The sequence below is a fragment of the Mastomys coucha genome, unplaced genomic scaffold (genome assembly GCF_008632895.1).
Source record: "Mastomys coucha isolate ucsf_1 unplaced genomic scaffold, UCSF_Mcou_1 pScaffold20, whole genome shotgun sequence".
In the NCBI taxonomy this organism is placed as follows: Eukaryota; Metazoa; Chordata; class Mammalia; order Rodentia; family Muridae; genus Mastomys; species Mastomys coucha.
In genome coordinates, this window is record NW_022196903.1 from 81,469,969 (window position 1) to 81,495,395 (window position 25,427).

Sequence of the window (25,427 nt, forward strand, 5' to 3'; positions counted from 1 at the left end):
CGGAAAAATAACCTATTGGAGAGACTTCCGGAAAATGACGATAAAGAGTAGCAGGGAACATTTATGGGGTCAGCTTGCTGCATGCAACCCTCCCACCCATCAGAATGCCCTTTAAATTCAGCCAGGGGCAACTGCAAACACAGCAGCTACAGAACACACGGGGGCGCAGAAGCGGAGCACCCGCAACCGCCAGTCTAGGGCTCCGCCCCCAATGTCCAACCACGCCCACTTTCCTGGGTCCCACCCCTCCCCTTCCGCCCTCCTCCACGTAATTAGGGTTTGGCCGTCTCCGGACCGGCAACGAAAGAGTAAGGTGGGCGCAGTTGTGCGCCGGCGCAAACTACAGAGTGCGCAGGCGCAGTCCATAGTGCAGCGCTCAGGGCGACGTGGCGGGCGGGAGTACGGAAGCCGCAGGGAGAAGCAGTTCTCCCAGCTACTCTGAGCATCCTCCTGCTGCGTGGAGCTACCGCTGACACCATGTTGAAGAAATTCGACAAGAAGGACGAGGAGTCTGGTGAGGGACCCTTGAAAGGCCTGGGGAGACCAGATCCTCGTGGGGATTCCTGGGACCTTCGTAGGCTTCCTTCTTCCGGGCCTCTGTCAGGACTAGATCCGAGGCCCAAGAGGGGAAGGGGCTTTTGCGCAGGTCCATCCTTAGCTGTTCTCGGAGGGAACATACTGTTTACACTCGCCAGCTCTGGCCAGGATTGCTGCGTGACCTTGTGCGGGTCACACTCCTGGGCCTCAGTTTCCCCATCTTGTCAGAGGAGGTTCCCAGGCTGGATGATCCCTTGTAGTTCACACGATCTCTTGGTATTTGCTGCGATGGTTATTTGCCTATCCGGGTGTAACCAGTCCGCAGTTAATAACCCGGAACGTTTCATTCATTCAATAAACTACAATTACTGAACATCAGGCGCCTCACTGATCCTAATATTGCAGTAGCTAAAGCAAGTACGACACTAGATTCCTGCAATAGGAATGTTTAGGGTGGTCACATAGTAGAGGAGTAACCAGATAATCACATGAATACTTTTTTTTTAATGTGATATCTGCTGTCAGGGAAACTCAGTCACAGGTTAGTTTGTGTTGGTTGTCTCTGGCACATAGACTCACTTAAGTTCTGGTTGCATAAATCAGTGCCAGTTGTTGAACCCTGAAAGGCACAGAAAGGATGCTAGGTGACTGTGAGAGAACCTTGACTGGCTCTGGTAGATGATAAAGACTTCCTTCTCTTCCTCACGTTTGGCAGAATCGTGAGAGTTAGGGTCACCGTTTGGGACTGTAACTCATTTGGTAAAGTGCTTGCCTAGCATGCATGAGGCCCTGTGTGTGATCCACAGCACCACATAAACCTGGAGGCGGAGGCAGGAAGATCAGATGCACAAGATCGACCTCCACTACATTTTGAGTTGAAGGCCAGCAAGGGACACATGAGAGTCTGTTTCAAAAAAAAGAAAAAGAAGGAAAGAAATTCATTCAAGATCACAACCCGTAATCAGTCTTCTCTGTTCACTGTAGGTGGAGGCTCCAACCCCCTCCAGCACCTGGAGAAGAGCGCAGTGCTCCAAGAGGCAAGTGCCACTCATGCCTGTATCTGGTCAGGAATACCTGCCAGCGCTGCTGTCAGATACTAGCATACATAGAGTGCTGGGCCCAGGAAGATGGAACCTCATTAATTATATTTGCTAAGTGTGGCTAGTATTAGGGCAGCACAAGCAAAGACCTCATGTATGTCTAGTAGATAAGTTAAGAAAAATAAACTATTGGGAGCCGGAGAGATGGCTCAGCGGTTAAGAGCACTAGCTGCTCTTTCAGAGGTCCTGAGTTCAATTCCCATCAACTCCATGGTGGCTCACAACCATCTGTAATGGGATCTGAGGTTCTCTTTTAGTGTATTTGAAGACATGACAGTGTACTCGTATACTTAAATTAAATAAAATCTTTTTTTAAAAAAAAAGAAAACTATAAACTCTCCCCACTTGAGAATACATGGATGTGGACTGAGCTTAACACACACTGTGTGGTTCTCTAGGCCCTTCGTGAACTGAGGGGCAGCTGTGGAAGGGAAGGGTACTGGGCTAGAGGTAATGGTTGCTTCTTCACAGGCTCGGGTCTTTAATGAAACTCCTATCAACCCCCGGAAATGTGCCCACATCCTCACCAAGATCCTTTACCTCATAAACCAGGTAACAAGATGAGGCTTGACAGGGAATACAAGGGGGGGTTGCATACATGGAGGTGTACGCTTATGCTTTTGTCAGCTCTGCAATTGGAACCAACAGTCTAGTCCTGGGTCCTTTTAAGTTTCCAGCTCTCATGTGTTGCCTGTGCTCAAGTCCTTGCATGCTCCCAAGGTCTAGCCTGCTGACCTCCTGTCCAAACCTATGGCTTCTCTGATTACCACAGGGGGAGCACCTAGGGACTACTGAAGCCACGGAGGCTTTCTTTGCCATGACCAAGCTCTTCCAGTCCAGCGATGTAAGTACACCGACCTATGCGTTTCTGCAGATGCGGCACTGGATCAGGGTGGCGGGAGGACTGCCTGTCAGTATAGACTGCCTTCTACAGAGTCAGGCTTCTCCTGACTAATCCTCTCCCACCGAGCTGATGGGGTCTTCTCCACGTCTCTAATCTGAGCTGATGGGGTCTTCTCCATGTCTTTTTCAGCCCACACTCCGCCGCATGTGCTACTTGACCATCAAGGAGATGTCCTGCATCGCTGAGGATGTCATCATTGTGACGAGCAGGCATGTCTGGGCAGGGGTGGCATCTCTGGTGGGATCCATTGGCAGAGACAACATGTACAGCCAAGAGACTTTTGACATCTGTCCTGTGCCCTTTCCTCCCAGGCCCACCCCATGCCAGCCTCTAGAATGGTCTGCTTCTTTGTGGCTTCTCTGGCCTTCCTTCCCTTCCTCCTTCCTATACAATACAGCCAGCATGGAGCTTTCAAAAGTCTTTAGTCAGTGCTAAGGAAAAGAACAGCAGGGTGTAGGGAGTTAATGAGCAAGCCTACTGGCTAATACTGGTTTCTGCATTAGGCTGAGTAATTTAGGGACAGATGTCACTGATATATACTCTGGGTCCTTGAGAACAGAGTCAAAGCTGGACATGGTGCCATACACTCGTACTCCTAGCATTTGGCAGAAACAGGAGGATAGCTGCCAGTTTGAACCTGCCCGGGCTACATAGCAAGATGTCTCTAGGAAATAAAATAAAATAAAACAAAACAAAAATACACAACAACCTCCCCTAGCCCTCAGGCCCAGTTCTTTTTTCCTTTTAAAAAGATTTATTTATTTATGTACATGAGTACACTGTTGCTGTCTTCAGATACACCAGAAGAGGACATCCCATCCCATTACAGATGGTTGTCTGGGCAGGGGTGGCTCCTCTGGTGGGATCCATTGACAGAGACAACATGTACAGCTAAGATGAGCCACCATGTGGTTGCTGGGAATTGAAGTCAGGACCTCTGGAAGAGCAGTCAGTGCTCTTAACTGCTAAGCCATCTCTCCAGCCCCTTTTATTTCTTCTTGACATTGCTATTTATGGAGAAGGTCCATACAGTCAGTTTCAGGGGCATTGATATTTCCTGGGCTGGAGAGATGGCACAGTGGTTAAGAGCACTGACTGCTTTCCTAGCACCCACATCAGGAGGCTTAAACTGTCTGTTACTCCAGCTACAAAGAGCTCTGGTGTGTTGGAGGGCACCTGTGCTCATGTACACATACCCACATGCAGACAAATACTTCCACATTACAAAAATAATAAAAATAAATTTAAACATTTTTTGGGGGAGGGAAGATGATACTGAATGTCTTTATCAGTCCATGTATGGTTTTAGGACTGTATTTGCAAATAAGAAAGCCGTGGTGTTGTGTGACAAAACTTTACCTGGGGAGACAAGCACACACATTACTCATCCCAAATAGGGAACCCATGACAGACCATAGTATGGATACCCCTGAAGTCTCGTTTGGTGAACCATGACTCTTTTTTTTAAAGATTTATTTATTTATTTTATGCAAATAAGTACATACTGTAGCTGTACAGATAGTTGTGAGCCTTCATCTGGTTGTTGGAAATTGACTTTAGGACCTCTGCTCGCCTCGGTAGACCCTCCTTGCTCCAGTACACTCTGCTTGCTCAGGCCCAAAGATTTATTTATTATTATAAATAAGTACATTGTAACTGTCTTCGGATGCACCAGAAGAAGGCGTCAGTTCTCATTACGGGTGGTTGTGAACCAGCATGTGGTTGCTGGGATTTGAACTCAGGACCTTTGGAAGAGCAGTTGGTGCTCTTACCCTGAGCCATCTCTCCAGCCTGAACCATGACTTTTATTGGGGTTACTTATGGAAATGTGGGTGAGGGTTTACTTATAGGAGCAGAAATGACTCAGACAGCTGCATCATCAAAGCCCACCTTCAGCAAGGGTGGCATGTCACAGAGCTGGGAACCTAGAGTACACTGCACAGCCTGCAGGTAGCTCAACAGGGTCCTTTCCAGCTGCCTCAGTTGATCTAAACCTCTTCCAGGCAGCCCAAGTATCTGGTCTGTCTTGAGAGTCTTCTGTATAGCTTAGCCCTTAGTCTGAGAGACACTCTCAGCTTTTATAGCTTACTCTGGCAGAGAGGGGACCTTGTGAATCTGGTCAGTTTCAGGTACTCCCTGAATCTGATTTTGAGTTGTTCACCTTCCAGCTTAAGGTGCTTCACTGCAGGATGGAATTTCTCAGTCCTGGAGGAAACTTATACAGCTCATGGCCTCAGGATTTACCAGCAAACAGTGAGGCAGCTGGGCTCTAACATGATTTATGGAATGGTAATAGACTGTGAAAGCAGAACAGAACGACCTCCAAGACCAAATTCTGAGCATGAAGGAGATTTGCCCCAGAGGAACAGACGAGAGGGAATAAGAGACAGAGAATGAGGGGAAGAGGAAGGAACAAGGGAGAAGGGGCAGCGATAGTTGTCCTGGAATGGGACGAAGGACTGCCTCTGGATAGAGAGGAGACAAACATGACCGATAGGCAAATAGTAACTTATAAAGGTAAAGGGGAAACAGTGTTAGGGTGAGGAGTTTAGTTGTAATTGGATGGGTTAATTAGGTGAGCCAAAGGGAGCTTTTGATTGCTGAACCTTGGTAGTCATCCTCAGGAGGAGGGAGTAGCTAAGTAAGGGAATGGACCTTGGCTGCTAGCTTTAGGAATGTGATCTAATGGTTTTTAACAAGGCAGAAAGGAATAGGGCAGAAAGGCCAGGCCTGCCAGGGCCATGTTCACCATGCCCAGGCTGGCCAGAGTTCCTTCAGACAACAGCTTGACTTTGGACCAGAAAAGGTCTCCAGAATAATCTGGATTGGGAAGGAGTCAGAGGTCCAGGCTGAGCAATGGCAAATGTAAAGGCCAGCAGAGGGAAAAAAACTGCTCACTGAGAGGCTGCTCTGTTTGATGTTTAGGGAGCCTTGAGCTCATGGTGATCCTCCTGCCTTGGTCTTCCTGAGTGCTAGGATTGCAAGCCATTATGCCTGGCTCTGTTTTGAGTTCAGTAAAACTCCATGGGGCTACTGTTTGGCTTGGAGGAGTTGAACCTAAGGGAGCAGTAGTTCGCAGACTGGTGTGTTAATTCAGTTGAGGTGGTGGTGAGTAGAGAAGAGGGATGGCCTATGACCTCCGCATGTCAACAGTGCCTCCTTTCCCCGGCAGCCTGACAAAAGACATGACTGGGAAAGAGGATAATTACCGTGGTCCTGCTGTCCGTGCCCTCTGCCAGATCACTGATGTGAGTTCTCTCACCCTCTACCTGTTTCCCAAGCTCTCAAGCATACTCTAGGTTCTGCAGCTGTCTGAATCAAGTGGAGAAGCAGGGTGGGAATGTTCAGTAGGAGCTTCTGAAGTGTTGGCTTTGCTCTGCCCTGCATTGTTTCCCCATCTGAGCCTGTGTTCTCCTGCCACAGAGCACCATGCTGCAGGCTGTTGAGCGCTACATGAAACAAGCGATTGTGGACAAGGTTCCCAGTGTCTCCAGCTCCGCCCTTGTGTCTTCCCTGGTAAGTAGCTATGACTTGGGCCTGCAAGTGTGGGTTGAAGGTAGAATAAAATGTCTGAGGGGAACCAGACACTGGGTCTATTGGGAAGAGATTGGGTGAGTGGCTTTGACCCACTCCGTACATGGTAGATTGTCAGGACTGGCATCAGGCAGGAAATCTGCCAGGCAGGGAGAATGAGGGTGACTGCTGTCTGTCCATCCTTGGTCTTGGGCTCAGGACAGTGAAGAGGGCCTGGCTGCATGTGAGAGACGACAGGGGTGTGACAAGAAGGGCACTTTTCCTTTTGACCCCTTAACAAGTCCCACTGCCCACAGCACCTGCTGAAATGCAGCTTTGATGTGGTCAAGCGCTGGGTAAACGAGGCCCAGGAGGCGGCGTCCAGTGATAACATCATGGTACAGGTGAGAGGGAAAACAAGCAGGGGCATAGCACACTGTCATTATCCAACCGCCACAAGTTCTGGTGGCCTCTGCCTAGGACAGGCTCTTATTCTTTTGTCACTGGGTGTGGAGGATGGGGGCTTGGGGAGAAACAGCCAAGGCAACCCATGGGTGTTTAGGAGTTTCTCATTGGATGCTGCTGATATAACCAAGTATATTGAGTGGTAGGTGGTAATGTTTTAGAATACAGGCTGTTACAGCTCATCTAGCCCAGGTAGGCCGATGGCCATCACAGTCCAAAACATTGCTGAGCTGGTTCTGTTAGTGACATGGGGCTTCCATCTGGGAAACTTTGCTCTGTAACCTAAGCCTAGTGCGCCTCTTGCTGAGCCTCAGTTTTCAGTTTCTCTGGAAAGTTGGAAGAGCAAGGGTTAAATGAGGAAGACATACTCAGTGAGGGGTGGGAAGGCAGCTTGTCCCTTTCCCTCAGGGATTGTTGTTCTCCTAACTCCATGTGGATGTGTCTTTGGGGTCAGCAATGATGCTTTAGTGTACACCTCTAAGGGTCAGAGGCACTTAGCAGTGGAAAGCACACACACCTGTCGTACCTTGGCCCTCACATACCACTTGACTAAGAATGAACAGAATGAATGGGGAGTGACCTTAGTAGCTTACATTTCTAAAAGTGGTGTCCCTGGACTTATAGACCTCTAAAGCTGTCTTGCCACAGTGGGACAAATAAGCAGGGACAAGCAAGCCAGTCCTCTGGGTGTTGGAAGGGTTTGTGTCCTATGGCCCACAGGACTATGCTCGGGTCTTGCCCTAGCTGTCTCCTGCAGCGCTTCTGTTCTGGTGTCTTCTCTCACATACTCAGGATACCTGCATGGTTCAAAACTCTGGTGCAAATAAGAACATCATGTGTGTGGTGTGTTGAGCACTACACTGGAGGTAGTTCCCCAGAGTGCTTGGGAAGTTGTTTCAGCCCCTCTGTATGGATGTGAGTGCTATAGTTTTCTTAAAACAAGAAGGGTGAAGCTAGAGAGACACAATGCCCTTCCCAGGGCTGCCTTGTAGCAGACCTGGCCTTATGTGTCTATTTCCCATGCTGCCTCTGTCCTCTAGTACCACGCCCTAGGACTTCTATACCATGTGCGGAAGAATGACCGCCTGGCTGTGAGTAAGATGATCAGTAAGTTCACCCGGCATGGCTTGAAGTCCCCCTTTGCCTACTGCATGATGATCCGCGTGGCCAGCAAGCAACTAGAAGAAGAAGATGGCAGGTGAGAACGCTTGTCGCCTGCCAGCTAGATGATGCCTTCTGCATTGCTGGACTGTCCCCAACTTCTTGTTGCTATGTTCTTTTGTAGCCGTGACAGCCCGCTGTTTGACTTCATTGAAAGCTGCCTGCGCAACAAGCATGAGATGGTGGTGTATGAAGCTGCCTCAGCCATTGTCAACCTGCCAGGCTGCAGTGCCAAAGAGCTGGCCCCTGCCGTGTCAGGTCTCCATACGTCCCCTTCCCTGTGGCATCATTTGCCTGCTGGGCACAGACCCTGAGCCAGAGGTCTTCAGATAGGCCATGATGTAGGGCTGTCACAGGTGTCCCATCTCAGTGCTGGTGAGGCAGGTATGGGCTCCATCCTAGCAATGCTAGGCCAGCTGGCCCCAGAGGAGGACTGGGGTTAGGGCCCAGGACCTGTAAAGCTCAGTGTGCTGGCTCTTATGGTAGCACTGGAGCTCACAGCTGGACTCAGTGGAACTGCCCTGAGCAGGCGGGAAAGCCCCTGTCCTCTGACCTTCCTCACCAGGCCTCACTTCCCTTCTGAAGCACGAAGGACCCTCTTGCTGTAGGTGGTAAAGGTAGGAATCTGCACAAACTACTTGTGATGCACAAGTATGGATGCAGTCCGTGTGTTACTAAGGAGAAGCCAGCAACTTTCAGTTGTTTCTGCTCGAGCCAGTAAAGCAGTGTCTGTCCTCCTACCAGATGCTGGCATTGGGATGAGAGCAGAGAATATGCACCCAGGGCTTGAAAAGCAGAGGAGCTGGTGCAGAACAGTAGCTATGCTGAGAGATCAAAAAGGGTCTACATGGGGTTCCACGAGTAGGAGAGAGGGATAAATATCTAACTCGGGACCAGCCCAGAGGCAAGGAAGAGCTGTAATGATTGGACTATTCTAGAGTTCCCCACAGTGGTGATACTAAACTGGTAGGAAGATGAGTTCAGTTGTAGACATAGTTTCCCTCCCTCTTTGGGGACAAACAAACATGCACACTCACTCACTGACTAGAGCTAATGTACTCCTATGATAGCCTCATATTTCCAGAAAATTAAAGACATGAAGTAGAGGCCTTAAGAGATACACCATCCTATTTTAAGAAAAATGTTAGTTCCAAAATAAATAAATAAATAACAAGAGAATAAAAGCTAAGCTATAAGGAAAGGGATTTGGATATTCCAGAATACAGTCCCATTCACGACTATACTTGAACATAGACTTTAGCTGTGAGCTTTAGTCAGGCAGGTTGAGGGAATAGTGTGGTCCCTGATATATACAGTAGGGGTCAACTCTTTAGCACTGATCTAGAGAGAAATAAACTCCACTCCCTAGCTTGGTGCTGAGGTATGTTCCACTGGGTCCTGTGAACATGGAAAGAGAGGTAGCTAAGTGGGCTGCAGATGTGGACAGCCCATGACTTAACTCTGCTTCTGCTGGGTAGCTGCTACTGAAAGTCATTTGAGGTGCTTTGCCACTCTTTCCTGGGAGTTCAGAGAATCAGACAGGCAGGAAGGCATGCAGGACACGCACTCAGTGAGGTGCTTAGTATATGATGCCCATTGATAGCCATGGGGCCCTCACTGACAAGGTTCAGGGCAAGACAGTTTTGCTGGCCTCTGCTAAGCAAAAGGCTTGTGTGTGACTAGCCTGAGAGCTTGTTCACCTTTGATCCTGTGCTGTTCCCTGGGTACCCCAGGTATTCCACTGACATTCCATTGCCTGGCATCAAGGGCAGCCTGATGACATGTGTCTTCCTCCCTGCAGTGCTCCAGCTTTTCTGTAGCTCACCCAAGGCTGCACTTCGCTATGCTGCTGTGCGCACCCTCAACAAGGTAAGAGTGGAGAGGAGGGGAGACAGGCTGGTCAGCTGGTGTCTCCTCCCTCTGAATGGGCGGGAGGCTGGTAGACAGGGTCCCCAAAGGACCTCTGGCCAGGCCTGCCCTGTAGGTGAAATAACAGAATTGGGTACTGCCCGGTATCTGTCCTCCTTCTGCAGGTGGCCATGAAACACCCATCAGCAGTAACTGCCTGCAATCTAGATCTGGAGAACCTGGTTACAGACTCAAACCGTAGCATCGCCACATTGGCCATCACCACCCTTCTCAAGACAGGGAGCGAGAGCAGCATTGACCGTCTTATGAAGCAGATTTCTTCCTTCATGTCGGAGATCTCAGATGAGTTCAAGGTACCCAGTACCCCCACAGCCTGCAGTCCCCAAAACAAGGGAGATGTTCTGAGCCTGCTGTCTGTGCTATGTATGGATTTGGGATACGCAGTCCTTTTTCCCAGTCTTTGACCCTCTGTCCCTTTGAACCTTAAAAACAGTACCTTTTAGCCAGGGGGGTTTATTGTTTATTCATTCTTGCAGTTTTTATTGGGTTCTTGCTGTCTGTTCTAGAGTTTCAGAAAGAGGGGGCAGGAGTGGATGGGGAGAGGATGCCTTCTGTTGGGAGAGCAAGCTTTAACAAACAAGTAGACATGTAAATGAGCAGTAGCCTGAGGCGCAGTGAGGTGCTGGCCCAAAGTAGAAGTAGCAGCTGCCGGGGAGGAAGTCAGTGTGAGCCAAGAAGAAAGGGCAGGAGCAGGGATTGAAAAAGTACTTAGGAGCCAGGCCAGCTGGGAATTGGGGAAGGTAAAAGTGGTGACATCAGAATAGGCTGGGTTATTTACTGAGCGCACTCATTCCAGCACTCCATTCCCAGCCCCTCACCCCTGATTCTTAACAGTTGCTAATTTATTCTTATTTCGCCTAGTTAGATTATTTCATTGTTATATAAATAGTCATGAAATGTGTCCCTGAACAAAAAAAAAAAAAGAATCTGTCACTGCAGAGTTTCTGTCAGAGCAGATAGTGGTAGGAGCAATTTTTAATTCAGCAGGATAAATTCTAGAGTGTGGGTTGTACAAATTGGGCAGAAATCTTCTCTGCCTGTGGATTTATGAAGGTAATGTGAGATTTGCATATGAGAATAACCCTTCTGGTCAGTAGAGGATGAGTTTGAGGAGACTTGGATCTCAGAAGATGAAATGGCTTAGGAGCCTGCAAGAGGGGTGATGTGAGAGCCATTGAAGGACTTGAAGATAGTTAAAGACAAAGAAGGATAGAGCAGAGGGAAGAATGCCAGAGAGACTCCAGGAAGAGAGCAGAATGGAATGTCAGGTGAAAACAGGAAGTGCAGGGGAGAAGCAGGCCAGGCAGGGCTTGGAGACCAAAACAGACTTGTGCCCCAGCATGGAGAAGTATTCCTCCTGGTTTTATCTTGTGTTGAGCCCAGGGCATGTCTTGCCTAAGGAGGGACTCTGTGGCATTTAGTGAGCAAGTCCCAGGACTGTCAGGGACTGCTACTCATGCAGGTTTCTCCATCCCAGGTGGTGGTTGTCCAGGCCATCAGCGCCCTGTGCCAGAAGTACCCTCGGAAGCACGCTGTGCTCATGAACTTCCTGTTCACCATGCTAAGGGAGGAGGTAAGGGTGGGGCCGTGGGGTCCTGCACACTCTTGGTGCAGAGAGTGGCCTGACTGCCAAATCTACGTGTTAAGCTCAGAACACTATTCAACAGCTTCTTTCCGCGCCTGCGGCACTTTAGTCTCCTGCACAGATGAAGCAACGGTAGCAGCTGTCATAATTACAGTAGTGATGTGTGACTCACCAGCATGGCAACAGGTTCAGCAGGTGCCCTGAGGCAGTGTTTATGCAGAAAGGTAGGGCATGGGTTCTCTTACGAAGTCTGGCATAGGAGGCTGCAATGCCAATCAGGAGCTCTTGGAAAACTGGGGCTGAAAACACAACATGGGTTCTAGGTTTAGTTGGTTTTTTTGTTGTTGTTTTTTGGTTTTGTTTTGTTTGCTTGCTTGCTTGTTTGTTTTTAGTTTTGTGACAGGGTCTCTGCATAGATCTGGCTGTCCTGGAACTTCCTATATAAAACAGACTAGCCTTGACCTGGTGAAGATCCATTTGTCTCTGCCTCTAGAATGCATATCCATAAAAAATAAACTTCTACTGGGCATAGTGGTGCCCACTTTTAATCCTAGTAGTTTGGAGGTTTACTAAACAAATCTAATTCCTGGATTCCATGGTGGAAGGAGAGAAACAACTCCAAAAAGTTGATATGCTCTCCATGTTTGTGACATGAGATATATATAGCCCTGTATTCACACACACTTATTAAACATAAACACAAAATGATAATAAGTGTGTGTGTGTGTGTGTATTAGTTATTTAAAAAAAGGGGGGGCTGGAGAAAGCTTAGGAATGCATACTGTTCTTACAGAGAACCAAACTTTGGACTCATATTTAGCAGTTGATAACTGTCTATAACTCCAGCTCTAAGGGACTCAACACCAAATCCTCGCCTTTTTAAGTACCTGTACTTACATGTTCTTATGTACACATAGGAGTGTGCATGCGTGTGCATACACACACACACACATTTAAAAAAAGAACAACAACAAAAAAGGATTCTGGGAACTGAGGGTGTAACTCAGTTGGCATCATGCTTGCCCAGCATGCTCAAAGCCCTGATGTGATTTCAGCACTATATAAACTGGGTAGGTAATCCATACCTGCACTTCCCATGCCTGTATTGTATATCCTAGCAATTGAAAAGCAGAAACAAGGTTCAGAGCTCAAGGTCATCCTTGGCTACATAGTGATTTTAAGGTTAGCCTGGGATACACTAGACCCATCTAGAAAAACCTGGAAGGTGAGGCTTACTGTGACTTGAGTGGAGTGCCCTGCCTCCCGGGTTATTGTGAAGAACCAGCAGGCCACCTTGTGGTCTCTGAGATCAGGTGCCTCTGGCCCTACAGCACGAGCTTCTCTCACTGAAAAAGCCCAGGCTTTGTCCACTCAGCTTCGGGGCTGTCTCCCAGAATGTTAATGCTTTCTGTAGCAGTGAAGGCTATGAGTGGCCTCACTGAGGGGCTGTAGCACTCAGACTCGAGAACTTGCCTTGCTCCTGCCAACATTTGTTTAGCAACCAGGACGTAGCTATCTGAAGCAGGAAGATTGATGCAGTGTTTGGGCGTTTGTACCTTACACTATGGTCGCATGCTGAGCTCAGAGCACCTTTTTTCCTTTTCCCTTGAGATTAGTTCTCCCTATGTAGTCCTGACTGGCCTTGTATTTAGGATTGTCCTGTCTTAGTGTCTTGAGTAGTTACGTGATTTACTCTTCGGTCCCCGAAGCTGTTTGTAATCTTGGACTGTCTTGCTCTTCTCCTTTCCTCTTATCATAGGGCAGATGACAATCATCCCTGGACAGGGGGCTTAGACGACCAAGCATGATTGGGTCTGAGGCCAGGACAGGGTTAGGGTTAGGCCCTTCCTCCAGAGCCAGCTTAAACAGCATATGACAGTTCACTACTGAAATGTGTGTTACACTCAGCCGAAGAAATGGGGTCTGACAAGATCCTGGCTTACTAGGGGATGGGTTTGCCTGCCTATTTAATCCCCGGATTCAAACATCCAACCTTGATCAGAAAAAAAAAGAAAAGAAATGGGGTCTGAAATGTTTCCATTAATCTTTCCCCTGTTAGAATTAGAAGGCCCTAGTAAGCTGCCAAGCCTTTTGTTTTATCCAACAAAGAGACAGAAACCTAGGCCCCTGCTTCCAGGCTGTCTATGGAGCATTGTCTCTGGGCCTGCCTAGGCTCTGGGCCTCAGCTGGTCTCCAGAGGATGTGAGCTCTTTGCTCAGCTAGCCCTTTCTCTCGCAGGGTGGCTTTGAGTACAAGCGTGCCATTGTGGACTGCATCATCAGCATCATTGAGGAGAACTCAGAGAGCAAGGAGACAGGATTGTCACACCTGTGCGAGTTCATCGAGGACTGCGAGTTCACTGTGCTGGCCACTCGCATCCTGCACCTGTTGGGCCAGGAGGGGCCCAAGACCAACAACCCCTCCAAGTACATTCGCTTTATCTACAACCGTGTGGTGTTGGAGCATGAAGAGGTTCGGGCAGGTATATCTGAGCTGGGGTGATCCTGGCCTTTTAGCTTCTTTTGCAGTGAATTTGCCCAGCAAAGGGACCTAAGCTCCCAGGGGGACAAGCACACTGGGGACATGGCCTCATAAGCTGTTATTTTACATTGTCAGTACTTAGAGTTTGCTTTTATATTTTGAGATAGGGTCTTGTTCTATAGCCAAGCTGGCTCATACTTGAAGTCCTACTGCTTCAGCCTTCTATGTGCTGGGATCCTAAATATGTACCACCATACCTGGAGAGATAACACACACCACAAAATTTATCTTTTTTTTATAAGTCAGTGATCTAACAGTCTAACATCTTGTTTTTTTTTTTTTTTTTAAAGATTTATTTCATTTATATGAGTACACTATAGTGTCTTCAGACATGCCAGAAGAGGGCATCGGATCCCATTATAGATGTTTGTGAGCCACCATGTGGGAATTGAAGTCAGGACCTCTGGAAGTGCTCTTAACCACTGAGCCATCTCTCCAGCCCTACCATCTTTTTAATTTCATCTTATTTTCCATTTTTACTTCTATACCCGTTGTAGGCAAATTGTCTTCTTTTAGTAGTTAATCAGTAAGTGATGGTTTATTTTCTCATGTTTAACTCTCAGGCTTAGCTACAAATGAAGCTGCTCAGAAGTAGCTAACAGTGTTGATGGTTTCTGTCACCTTACTCATTTGAAAGTTGCCCCTAGAGCCCTAGAACAGGAGCCCTTTCTCCAATGTCTGGAAGTGGAATTAGAGATCTGGGTAGCACCAAGATCCACTAGGATTCCACCGCATCTGTTCTGTGTTTGTATCAGCCACCCACTAGCTCTTCTGCATGGATTCCCACTTTAAACACTGGCATCCTCAGCGCACTGGCAAGTGGGCTCGAGGGGCTGCGTGTGAGTCATATTTACTTTGGAACTAGGTGCAGTAAGTGCTCTGGCCAAGTTTGGAGCCCAGAACGAAGAGATGTTGCCTAGTATCTTGGTGTTGCTGAAGAGGTGAGTCTCAGCCCAGAGGCCAGAGCGCATAGCAGTGCTCCCTTGGGTCCAGTCCACCTTTTATTCAAAAATCTGTTCATTGAGGTGGGGTTTCTCTATATAGCCCTGGCCATCCTGGAATTTGCTCTGTAGACCATGATGGCCTCAAACTCACAGAGATCCTCCTGCCTCTGACTCCCCAGTGCTAGAATCAAAGGTCTGAGGCACCACATCCAACAAAAACTTAATTATGTTTATCTTATTTGTGTGGGTGTTTTGCCTGCATGTATTTTTGTGTACTATGTGTGGTGCTTAGTACCTGCAGAGTCCAGAAGTGTATTTCTCTGAGCTCAAGGGTACCTCTGTGTTTTGTCTTATGGTGCTGGGTGAGATCTTTACTGGGGAGTTGTCTACCACTGAGCTGCATCAGTCCCTTGTATTTTATACTGTCAAGCTTTAAGAGCTCTGCATTGCCCTGCCATCCCCATGTAGTTCTGCAGGGTCCTTCTGACCCCCTGGCTAGGCTCAGTGAGGCGTGCCTTGTGTCCTGGCTGCAGGTGTGTGATGGACGATGACAATGAAGTGAGAGACAGAGCCACCTTCTATCTGAACGTTCTGGAGCAGAAGCAGAAGGCTCTCAACGCAGGTTACATCCTAAACGGTAAGTCGTCCCTGGCCACCCAGGCCTTCCTGGAGCTTTTGGCCCTTCCTGTGGCCTTAGCAGGTGTGCTATCCCTGAGCCAAGACACCCAAGACACCATTCATACTTCTCTGGACTTGTATAGCAGTCTCTTGGATTGATATCAACCTCAGATTGATATAACCTCAGAAGACCCAGGGCCACATGGCTTGAACCAGTCAATGGAAATAGCCAAGTAAATTAACTACTCCTTGTGTATTATTCTGGTTGAACTCAGGACTTGCATATGCTTGGCAAGTCAACACCACCATGCTGTATCCTCAGTCCAAAACTTCTGTGTTGTTTTGAGATAGTATCTCATTATATAGCTTCAGCTGGCCTGGAGTTTATGACAATCCCCTCAGGTCAATGTCCAGAGTGCAAAACAGTCATTAATAAAAACCTTTAAGCCTGGTGTGTTGGCTTATATCTTCATACCAGCATTTAAACTTACTCCGTATTTACCTACCTGCCAACCCTGTGGAAGGACGAAAAGGATAGGGAGTAAGGCTCAGAGGTTCCATGACTATGTCAGCATCAGCACATCTAGCAGTCATAGTAGGGGTCCCAGGCCTTTGCCTTCCCTTGCACGCTATGCCTCTCCATTGTGCCAGCCAGGCAGAATGACTCTCTATTGGCTTTAGGTCTGACCGTGTCCATCCCTGGTCTGGAGAAAGCCCTGCAGCAGTATACGCTGGAACCATCAGAGAAGCCATTTGACCTCAAGTCTGTGCCTCTGGCCACCACGCCTATGGCAGAGCAGAGACCAGGTAAGGCCCTGCTCATCTTCAAGGCCCATCTGTTTCCCTTGTCTGTAAGTGTACAAGGACAGGCTGTATACTACAAAGGGTGTAGCCCTTGTCCTCTTGCCCTAAGTTGGGAGGGAGAGCCATGCTGCCAGCTTGCTCTCTTCCTTGCGTGCTTCTCTCTCAGGAGAGTTGGCATTTACAACATGCAAGTAACCCCTGGGTTCAGCAGCACCATGCTGCCTGAGAGTGGAGCTGTGGTTACCACACCAGGTATGCTTGCTCTTGCAGAAAGCACCGCTGCCGCAGCCGTCAAACAGCCGGAGAAGGTGGCAGCCACACGGCAGGAGATTTTCCAAGGTGAGTCATGCCATTATGGTCAGTAGTGTGTGACTTCAGAGCCTGCCAACTGCTAAACACGCGTGCCGCGGTGGTAGATGCCAGCGTGCATGCTTGATGCCCTGCATTTCAGCCCAGCACAAAGGACTTTTAAAGAGAGCAAGAACTCTGGGTTCCTCAAGAGCCAGGTGATAGAGACTGCCAGAGCTTCTTTCATGTTTGACTCTGAGTGTTCATGGCCTGGGTTTCAGAATGTCTGTTTGATGGAGCTTAGCTGGCATTCAGAGACACTGTGCTGTGTTTTTGGTTCTTTATGTGTGCCGTCCATGTTGCCTTATAAATATTGTCTGCTGTTAAAACACTATATTTGAAACTTAAAGGCTAGTGTCAAGGAATTTGAGGGCAGCCCGTCTCTGATCCTCTCGTCTTGTATCTGTTCCCTATTGCTGCTGAAACAGTTCCTCAAGCCTTGTGCCTAACATAGCTGGCCAGTGACCACCAGGGAGAAATCTTGCCTAGCATCAGGAAAGAGAACCTTTTCTGAAGGTGTTAGAGGTGGATATCTTTTACAGACACCTAGCTTGATGTTCAACTATATTCTGCTTTCAGCCTATCAGAATTAGCCTAGTTCAGTCATGGTGACCCTAGACTAGGACCTGCCAGGATGCACAGAGAGGAATCTTTTACTTTCTTTTTTGTTTTTTGGGTTTTTTTGTTTTTGTTGTTGTTTTGAGACAGGGTTTCTCTGTATAGCCCTGGCTGTCCTGGAACTCACTCGGTAGACCAGGCTGGCCTTGAACTCAGAAATCCACCTGCCTCTGCCTCCCAAATGCTGGGATTCAAGGCGTGCACCACTACTACCCGGCTCAGGAATCTTTTAAAGATTTATTTATTTATTATACGTAAGTACACTGTAGCTGTCTTCAGACACCCCAGAAGATGGCAACAGATCTCATTACGGATGGCTGTGAGCCACCGTGTAGTTTCTGGGATTTGAACTCAGGACCTTCGGAATAGCAATCAATGCTCCTACCCGCTGAGCCACCTCTCAAGACTGAGGCAGAAGGAACACAAGGTTGAAGGTAGCCTGAACCCCAGAGTTAGGCCCTCCAGAGAAGATCGAGTAGCTCATGTTCTTGTCTCTTCACTGGCCAGTGCATAGGGTGGATCTGTTTTTCTCCAGGAAGTGTTTTTTAAGATTTATTTATTAGTGCTTGCTTTGGCAGCACATATACTAAAATTGGAACGATACAGAGAAGATTAGCATGGCCCCTGCACAAGGATAACACGCAAATTCGTGAAGCATTCCATTTTTTTAAAAAAAAAAGATTTATTTATTATGTATACAGCATCCTGCCTGCATATATGATTGCAGGCCAGAAGAAGGCACAAGATCTCATTATAGCTAGTTATAGATCGAACTCAGGACCTCTGGAAGAGCAGCCAGTGCTCTTCACCTCTGAGCCATCTCTCCAGCTCCAGGCTGTGTTTCTAAAGGAAGCAGCTCATCCTTGCAGTCCTTCCTAACCTCGACATCTTTAAGAGTCCTTGCCCAGGGCTGGAGAGAAGGCTCAGCAGCTAAGTTTAGATGCCGCTCTTGCAGAGGACCCACATTCAACTCATAGCACCCGTGACAGACGGCTGACAGCTGTCCCCTCTAATCTTGACCGGAGACAGACAGACAGATAGAGAAAGAGAGAGAATCAGTAATGAACTAAAGGTGAGGATTTTCAGATGGATTAGGCCGGAGACATTGGAGTTTCCCACTTAGCGAATTGCTTCAGACATCTTGCATAAGACACGGTGGGTCTTCCTGGAGGATTATACAACTTGAAGTAGAGCTTCATGACATATATTGGAGCGTGCTGACGAAGAGCGAGCAGCCAGTTGGACATGCAAGTCTTCCTCTCAGGGAGGGTTTGGACCTGAGGGTTTTACTAGAAACCAACACAAATTGGTGTGGGGATCCAGAAACCAAGTGAATGTGGCCTGTGGCTTTCAGAGCAGTTAGCAGCGGTGCCTGAGTTCCAGGGGCTAGGGCCCCTCTTCAAGTCCTCTCCTGAGCCAGTGGCCCTCACTGAGTCCGAGACTGAATATGTCATCCGTTGCACCAAACACACCTTCTCTGACCACTTGGTGTTCCAGGTAAGAAGGGCAGCCTATAACCCAGCTGGTACCTGTGCCAGGGCAGTCCTTGGTCTGAGAGTCCTATGGGGCTTGCCATAGAATTGGTTGGGGGTACAACTTGATGGTGTGTCTCATTGCTCCTTTTCGAGGCTTCTTTAGTCTGTGAGTGTTCAACCAGGCAGAGGGCTGGGGCAGGGGCCTAGTGTGTGTGTGTGTATGTTTGGGGAGGGGTGTACATCCTGACTCTTCCCATATAGCAACATGTGAACCCCATTCCACCTTATCCAGTTTGACTGCACAAACACCCTCAATGACCAGACTCTGGAGAATGTCACAGTGCAGATGGAGCCCACTGAGGCATATGAAGTGCTCTCCTATGTGCCTGTGCGGAGCTTGCCCTACAACCAGCCTGGGACCTGCTACACGCTAGTGGCTCTGCCCAAGGAAGACCCCACGGCTGGTAAGCTCTCTATAGATACCATTCACGCTTCATGGGAGTCTGTGTGTTAAGGATAGCACAGAAACTCTTTGATTTAGGTATAAGAATTGCGTAGGCCCAAGTTCTTTTCATATCTTATTTTTTTTTCTCTCGGTAACTCTGAGAAGTGCTGCCTATTCTTGTTCATAGTTGAGGAAGCTGAGGCTCAGTTAGGTGGGTTGTAAGTTTAGAATCAAAGACTTGAAGTTTGGTCTTCAGACAAGTAGGTACTCTTGCTATAGCACAGTATTCTTCAAAGTCTAGCACAAACAACAGACATCTCAGATTCACTTCTCCAGTGATATCACCAGCTTTCTTTTTCCATCTTGGACAGTGTTGTGCAGCTGTGGCATGGTCTCAGCCCCTGCATTATGTCTGTTTCTTTGGTCTTTTTTTGGATCTATGACCTTTACCCAGCATGCTGGGGTTGATAGCATGTTAGCTGTTTTTTGGTTTTTTGTTTTTTGGTTTTTTTTTGAGACAGGGTTTCTCTGTATAGCCTTGGCTGTCCTGGAACTCACTCTGTAGACCAGGCTGGCCTCGAACTCAGAAATCCGCCTGCCTCTGCCTCCCAAGTGCTGGGATTAAAGGCGTGTGCCACCACTGCCCGGCCTATGTTAGCTGTTTTTAATGCTGCCTGAAGGGCAGGTCATGGCCACCTGACCAAGAAGGAGCTTGTCTTCATCCAACCCTTCTTCCCCACAGTGGCATGCACGTTCAGCTGTGTGATGAAGTTCACTGTTAAGGATTGTGACCCCAACACAGGAGAAATCGATGAAGAAGGCTATGAGGATGAGTATGTGGTAAGAGGATCATGTCCGGGACTAAAGAGATGCTTCAGTAATTAAGAGAACTCAAGTTCAATTCCTAGCACCCTCATAGTAACGAACTGTCTATAACTTCAGTTCTAGGGGATCTGATGCCCTTTTCGGGCGTCTACAAGAACTGCTTGATTGTCATTCACAGACATGTGTACAGATTTTTAAAAATACATTTCTGATTGTCTTTTGTTTTGTTTTGTTTGTTTGTTTGTTTGTTTGTTTTTTCTTTTTTTGTGGGGTGGGGAGGTTTGAGACAGGATTTTTCTGTGTAACAGAGCCCTGGCTGTTCTGGACTCACTTTGAAGACCTGGCCCTGAACTCACAGAGATTTGCCTACCTTTGCCTCCCTCCCAAGTTCTGGTATTAAAGGCATGCCTTCATGCCCAGCACATTTTTTTTCTTTTTCTTTTTTTTTGGTTTTTCGAGACAGGGTTTCTCTGTGTAGCCCCAACTGTCTTGGAACTCATTCTGTAGACCAGGCTGGCATTGAACTCAGAAATCCCCTGCCTCTGCCTCCCAAGTGCTGGGATTAAAGGTGTGTACCACCACCGCCCGGCAACCCAGCACATTTTTTTTTTTTTAATTTTCTTAAAATAATTCTGGCTCAAAAGGAAAGCAAGATTTTAAGACTTGAATTGCTCTTATAATGTTGCTTTCTGGATAACTGGGCATGCATCTGACATTCACACAAAGTAGAGATGGCCATTCCTAAGCCGAAATGACTGAGGCAGGAACTGCCTTAAGACCTCTCCTCTCAGGAGCTATAGCTGGGGCATTCCTTTCACTGTAGTGCTGGCCATATGCACTGTGAACACCTGCAAGAACAGGTTTCTGTGAAGGTCTGTTAGAAGAATGAGCAAAGGAGTCGTTGCGTGAACACTGTCAGTGCAGGCTGGCTGAATGGGAGTGTTTGTCAAGTTCACAGCTGAGATGACAATAGGGTTCTGCCTATGTTGGGCCTAGAAGACACAATTGAAGTACAGAATCTGCTGGAGAAATGACTGTTGCCGGTTGAAGCAGTGCCACTTTGACTAGGTACCTTGGGCTTGCTCTGTGTTCTGAAGCCTGAAGCCCACCATGTGCCTTCAGTAGCAGGTACCTGCTAAGTGCTGCAGGAAGGAAGGGATAAGGAGATGAGTTCAGAGCGGAGGCCTAAAAATGTGGAACAGGAAGTCTCCCTAAAGTCTAACTGTGTCTCCATTTCTCTAGCTGGAGGATCTAGAAGTTACTGTGGCCGATCACATCCAGAAAGTCATGAAAGTGAACTTTGAAGCAGCCTGGGATGAGGTTGGGGATGAGTTTGAGAAGGAGGAAACTTTCACCCTGTCTACTATCAAGACACTTGAAGGTAAAATGCTGGTGACACCATCTCTGGCTATACTGTGGTGGGCCAGTGTGCCTCCCCCTTTCCCACCAAGAATCCAGAGCCATAAGGGGTACCTAACTTGGGACTGACTGGACTTGTGTCTTGGTGGAGTTGAGGGGTGGGAGAAAGGGCATACGTAATGTGTTAGGCCCAGGATTTGACTAGCACCCAACAAAAGCACACAAATACTCACACACCTGTGACTTAATGTTGCTGGGATCTTTCCCTGCAGAGGCTGTGGGCAATATTGTGAAGTTCTTGGGAATGCACCCTTGTGAGAGGTCAGACAAAGTGCCAGAAAACAAGAACACTCACACGCTGCTGCTAGCTGGTAAGAAACGCCTGTGGTCTGAGTAGCTTCATGTTGGGAATGCCACTGGGCTTTGTCTGCCGCCATCCAACTTCTCATACAGGAACACCTGTGCTCTCATAGTCCTGGCAAGGTCATGTTCCTTATCCTATGGGATTAGCTGCAGGGGGTGTGGCATGATGGTTCAGCATTTCTCTTTGGTGCTGGTCATCTGAAAGCAGCAGGTCCGTGACTGAATGCTGGGGCTCCAAATACCATCTCCCAGCCCCCGATGCAGTTTTAATGTAGTTTTTGCATTTTGAATGAAGTTATGTGTCTCTATTTATATTTCTTTTTCAATGGCTTGTCTGATGCTCTTTTAACTAAGTATCATCTTTATTGGGTTTTTTGTTGTTCTTGTTTTTTGTTTTCTTTATAAGAAGAGTGGGTGTGGGTCCTGGCCTGGTAACTCATCCTGTAATTTCAGCATTTGAGAAACAGAGACAGGAACTTTTGTGTAAGTTAAAGCCAAGGGCTACATATTGAGACATAGTCTCCAGAAAAACCTAAGCAAAGCAAAACAGAATTCCCAGAACCTACAGTTGACAATTGTCTGTAATTCCAATTCCCCTGGATCCAGCACCTTCACACAGACATACATGCATGCAAAGCACCAACATACATAAAAGTTTTTTAAAAATAAGTTAAGCCACGCAGTGGTGGCGCATGCCTTTAATCTCAGCACTTGGGAGGCAGAGGTAGGCAGATTTCTGAGTTCCAGGACAGGCAGGGCTAAACAGAGAAACCCTGTCTTGAAAAAACAGAAAAAAAAAAAAGTTAAAAAGTATGGCTGTCTATATTTCATCTTGGAAATTTCCCAACACATACAAAATTAAATGGTGCACATAACGAACACTACTGTTCTTCTCCCCACTGCCAGAACACCTGTGCCCACTCTCTTCCCTAGAGTATTTTCATGCAACTTATTTTGTAATTCATATGTAAATACTTGCTATCCTGTGTTTAGCTCAGAAATGGCCATGGCTGGGCTGGAGAGATGGCTCAGCGGTTAAGAACACTGACTGCCCTTCCCGAAAGTCCTTAGTTCAAATCCCAGCAACCATATGGTGGCTCACAACCATCCGTTATGAGATCTGATGCCTTCTTCTGGGGTGTCTGAAGACAGCTACAGTGTACTTACATATAATAAATAAATAAATCTTTTTTAAAAAAAAGGCCATGGCTTATATTGCCCTCAACATTTGTGAAGATGGAGCTGAGAATGAGACTCGGTGACTGAGGCTAGGCAGATTTCTGCAGCACAATCTTATGTATAACTCAAGATTCCGTGAACTTGTAATTCTCCTGCCTCAGCCTTCACTCTTCAGGGCTGATGATCAGACCCAGGGCCCCTTGCCTGCTAGGCAAGCCAATCGGTTATCATTGAGACACACCCAACCTTGGATGGTTTTTTTGTGTGTATGTGTGTGGGGGGGGTGGTGGTTATTTTGGGAGGTGGGGGGCAGGGCGTGTTTACAAACATGGTTGGGAAGGTGTTCTGCTTCTGTGAGTTCACAGCTCACCGCTGACTGGCTCATCTCTCTAGTTTTGATGAAGCAGCTCAGTCCCCTGGGTCTGTCAGACACCTGCTTTGTGGTTTTTTTGTCTTACTAGGGCTCACCCCCTCATCCACACTCTGAGATTCAGCCACTGTCTGTGAGCCTCTAACGTGAGGTATAAGCCTTACATACTTTAGTGTTCCAGAGCTCAGGGAAGCAGTGAGAATTGCCCAGGCCTCCCAGCTGTGCCTCAGCATGGGGGGGGCAGCTGGGGGGGCTGCCTTGATCATGTGTCACTCTAAGCACAGCCTCCTTCAGCATCACAAAGCTCTGCTTTCTCTCTTCCAGGAGTGTTCCGGGGTGGTCATGACATCCTTGTGCGTTCCCGGCTCCTGCTTTTGGACACAGTGACGATGCAGGTGACAGCCAGAAGCTCAGAGGAGCTGCCAGTAGATATCATCTTGGCATCCGTGGGCTAAAGATCTGGCGTAAGCCCTACTCCTATCTTGACCAACACTACGTCGAAGCCACTTCTTCCCTGTGAAGCCGTGGAAACCCTTCCCCCAGACCACTGTGTTCGGAAACAATCAAGAATCAATACAGATTTTTTTTAATTCCATCCTATCATTCAGGAATGCTAGGGTAGATTTTTGTCACCCTGCCTGCTAGGAGATGTCACAAATGAATAAAATGTTCAGACTTTCTCTAATATTTATACCCAAAGAAACTGTCTCATCCCTATAGTAAGTCAGCATGTATTTCTTGAATGACTGCTGCTTCTGCAGGCTTGTGCTCAGGGCCTTCACTTCTCCGTGAGGCCTCCCTTCACCAAATGGAGCATGTGCATATCCCCTTGGGACTGTGTCAGTGCCAAGCTTAGGATGGGGCTAAAGGCTAGCCAAGTGACAACCACTAGCAGATCTGATAAGCCACTCATCTTCAGGCATTTGTAGATGCATGGGTCTCCAAAGGGTCCTTCACTGGGGTGTTACATGATTAGCTTTGGATTAGAGGGTGTCCTGACCTGCTCTGGGTCTGTGAGGGGAAAACAGTATCTCCTGCTGGGCTGGAGTGAGAAATCCTAGGGTGTGCCTCAGGGCTTGGGCTTTGACTCACTTCAGGTGGTTTTAAACCTGGAAACACCTGAAGAACTCCTATGGGGCTACCCAGGTGGCTCAGCAGGTAAAGTTAAGGTTGGTAGAAGAGAACCATTTTGCAAGAGTTGCCTCCTGACCTCATGCACACCTGTATACTGTATGCACATACACATGTACACGCTAGAACATGGGCCTGCACCTTTAGGATGAATCTCATAACCTGAGATCAGGCTACGCCTGAGCAAAGTTAAGCTGTCTTTGCTATGGCCTATTTCATGACTATGGTCCTGGCTCCTCGGTCACGCCTGCAGTGTTGAACTAAGTCGTGGCATGTGAAATTTCCTAACAGGTTATAAGGAAGGAGTCAGATTTCTCATTTGGGGGGTTTTCTCAGGTAGGTGACCTGAGGGCTGCTCCCTAAAGACAATTCCTCTGCCCCCCACCTCTCCTCCTGGGGACTTTGGAGCAGCTGTCCTTGCCTGGCCTCTCTGCTACTTTGCAGCCCTTTATGAAAGGCCTCTCCAGGCTTTAAAGGAGAGCCTGACCTTCAAGGCCACATCAAGCTTAGACCTTCATGATTGTATTCTTTCTGCCTAATACCCTCCCCTTCTACTCCCAGGCCTGTTCACAGCTGGAAGCCATTCCATTCAAATAAACTTCACTAAAGAAATTGCGAGTCAGCCTCTTTTTGTGATGATTACTCTTGTTTTAAATGTTAAAACGGAAACAAGGTGGGGCTTCCTGACCCTTAGGGGTTCTGTGTGAATAGCTAGAAGAGTAGCAACTCAGGTGGCTTTACACATTTGAGGGTGACTTGAACGAACAACTCTCAGAAGGCACGACTGTGAAGCAGGTTTCCTGGTTTCAGGTTCTGGCCTGGGAAGGAGGAACAGAGGCGTCCTGGAGTGCTTGTCTCCGGTGTGTGAATTTTGTCTTGTTTTAAGGTGAACCAGTGGAACTGATTTCTAGCGCCTACAGAGCTCGGCTCATCTAGCCACACCCCCACCTGTGGGGAGGGAACCCCGACGGCGTCGGCGTCAACGTCACGTCGGGGGTGGGGCGGGATTACCGAGGGGCGGGGCGGAGTCCTTTAGACGGACGCTCCACCTGTGGAAGAGTGGACTAGACTCTCAGGCGGTGAGGGGACCCGGACGCGTGGGGAAGGCCTCCCCGAGGGGCACACGGGAGGACGGGCGGGCGGGGAGAAGGCCGCGCTGAGGGGACGCGGGCGGGCGGAGGAGAAGACCAGGCTGAGGAGACGCGGGCGGGCT

The 25,427-nt window shown here is 48.1% G+C and overlaps 2 protein-coding genes and 1 non-coding gene across 3 annotated transcripts in view; all 3 read left to right on the forward strand.

Moving 5' to 3' along the window:
• Positions 1-375: 375 nt before the first annotated feature.
• Copg1 (COPI coat complex subunit gamma 1) lies at positions 376-24,827 on the forward strand. Its single transcript, XM_031382486.1, has 24 exons — positions 376-514; positions 1,522-1,574; positions 2,109-2,189; positions 2,410-2,481; positions 2,671-2,750; positions 5,714-5,789; positions 5,965-6,057; positions 6,372-6,458; positions 7,560-7,717; positions 7,805-7,938; positions 9,482-9,549; positions 9,714-9,902; positions 11,087-11,182; positions 13,433-13,676; positions 14,601-14,676; positions 15,213-15,316; positions 15,979-16,104; positions 16,372-16,440; positions 18,422-18,564; positions 18,835-19,006; positions 19,730-19,827; positions 21,055-21,193; positions 21,444-21,542; positions 23,408-24,827. Exons 1-24 carry the CDS (start codon positions 478-480, stop codon positions 23,536-23,538), a joined length of 2,625 nt encoding a protein of 874 aa, XP_031238346.1. The 5' UTR covers positions 376-477; the 3' UTR covers positions 23,539-24,827.
• On the forward strand, positions 17,630-17,736 carry LOC116100055. The gene has a single exon (XR_004122424.1). It is a non-coding gene; the product is annotated as a U6 spliceosomal RNA (small nuclear RNA).
• Positions 24,828-25,198: 371 nt separating the features above from the next.
• Positions 25,199-25,427, forward strand: part of Hmces (5-hydroxymethylcytosine binding, ES cell specific) — a gene marked incomplete at its 3' end in the record, with an annotated part of 14,826 nt that continues 14,597 nt past the window's right edge. Inside the window, exon 1 of the mRNA XM_031384040.1 lies at positions 25,199-25,293. The remainder of the gene's footprint in view (positions 25,294-25,427) is intronic.

What these genes read in the sequence shown, in the direction of transcription:
- Copg1 (XM_031382486.1), top strand. Translation starts at nt 478, where the DNA reads ATGTTGAAGAAATTCGACAAGAAGGACGAGGAGTCTG. An exon ending in GCATGAAGAGGTTCGGGCAG is followed by an intron (nt 13,677 to 14,600) that starts GTATATCTGAGC and finishes CTTTGGAACTAG; the next exon opens with GTGCAGTAAGTGCTCTGGCC. An exon ending in TCACACGCTGCTGCTAGCTG is followed by an intron (nt 21,543 to 23,407) that starts GTAAGAAACGCC and finishes TCTCTCTTCCAG; the next exon opens with GAGTGTTCCGGGGTGGTCAT.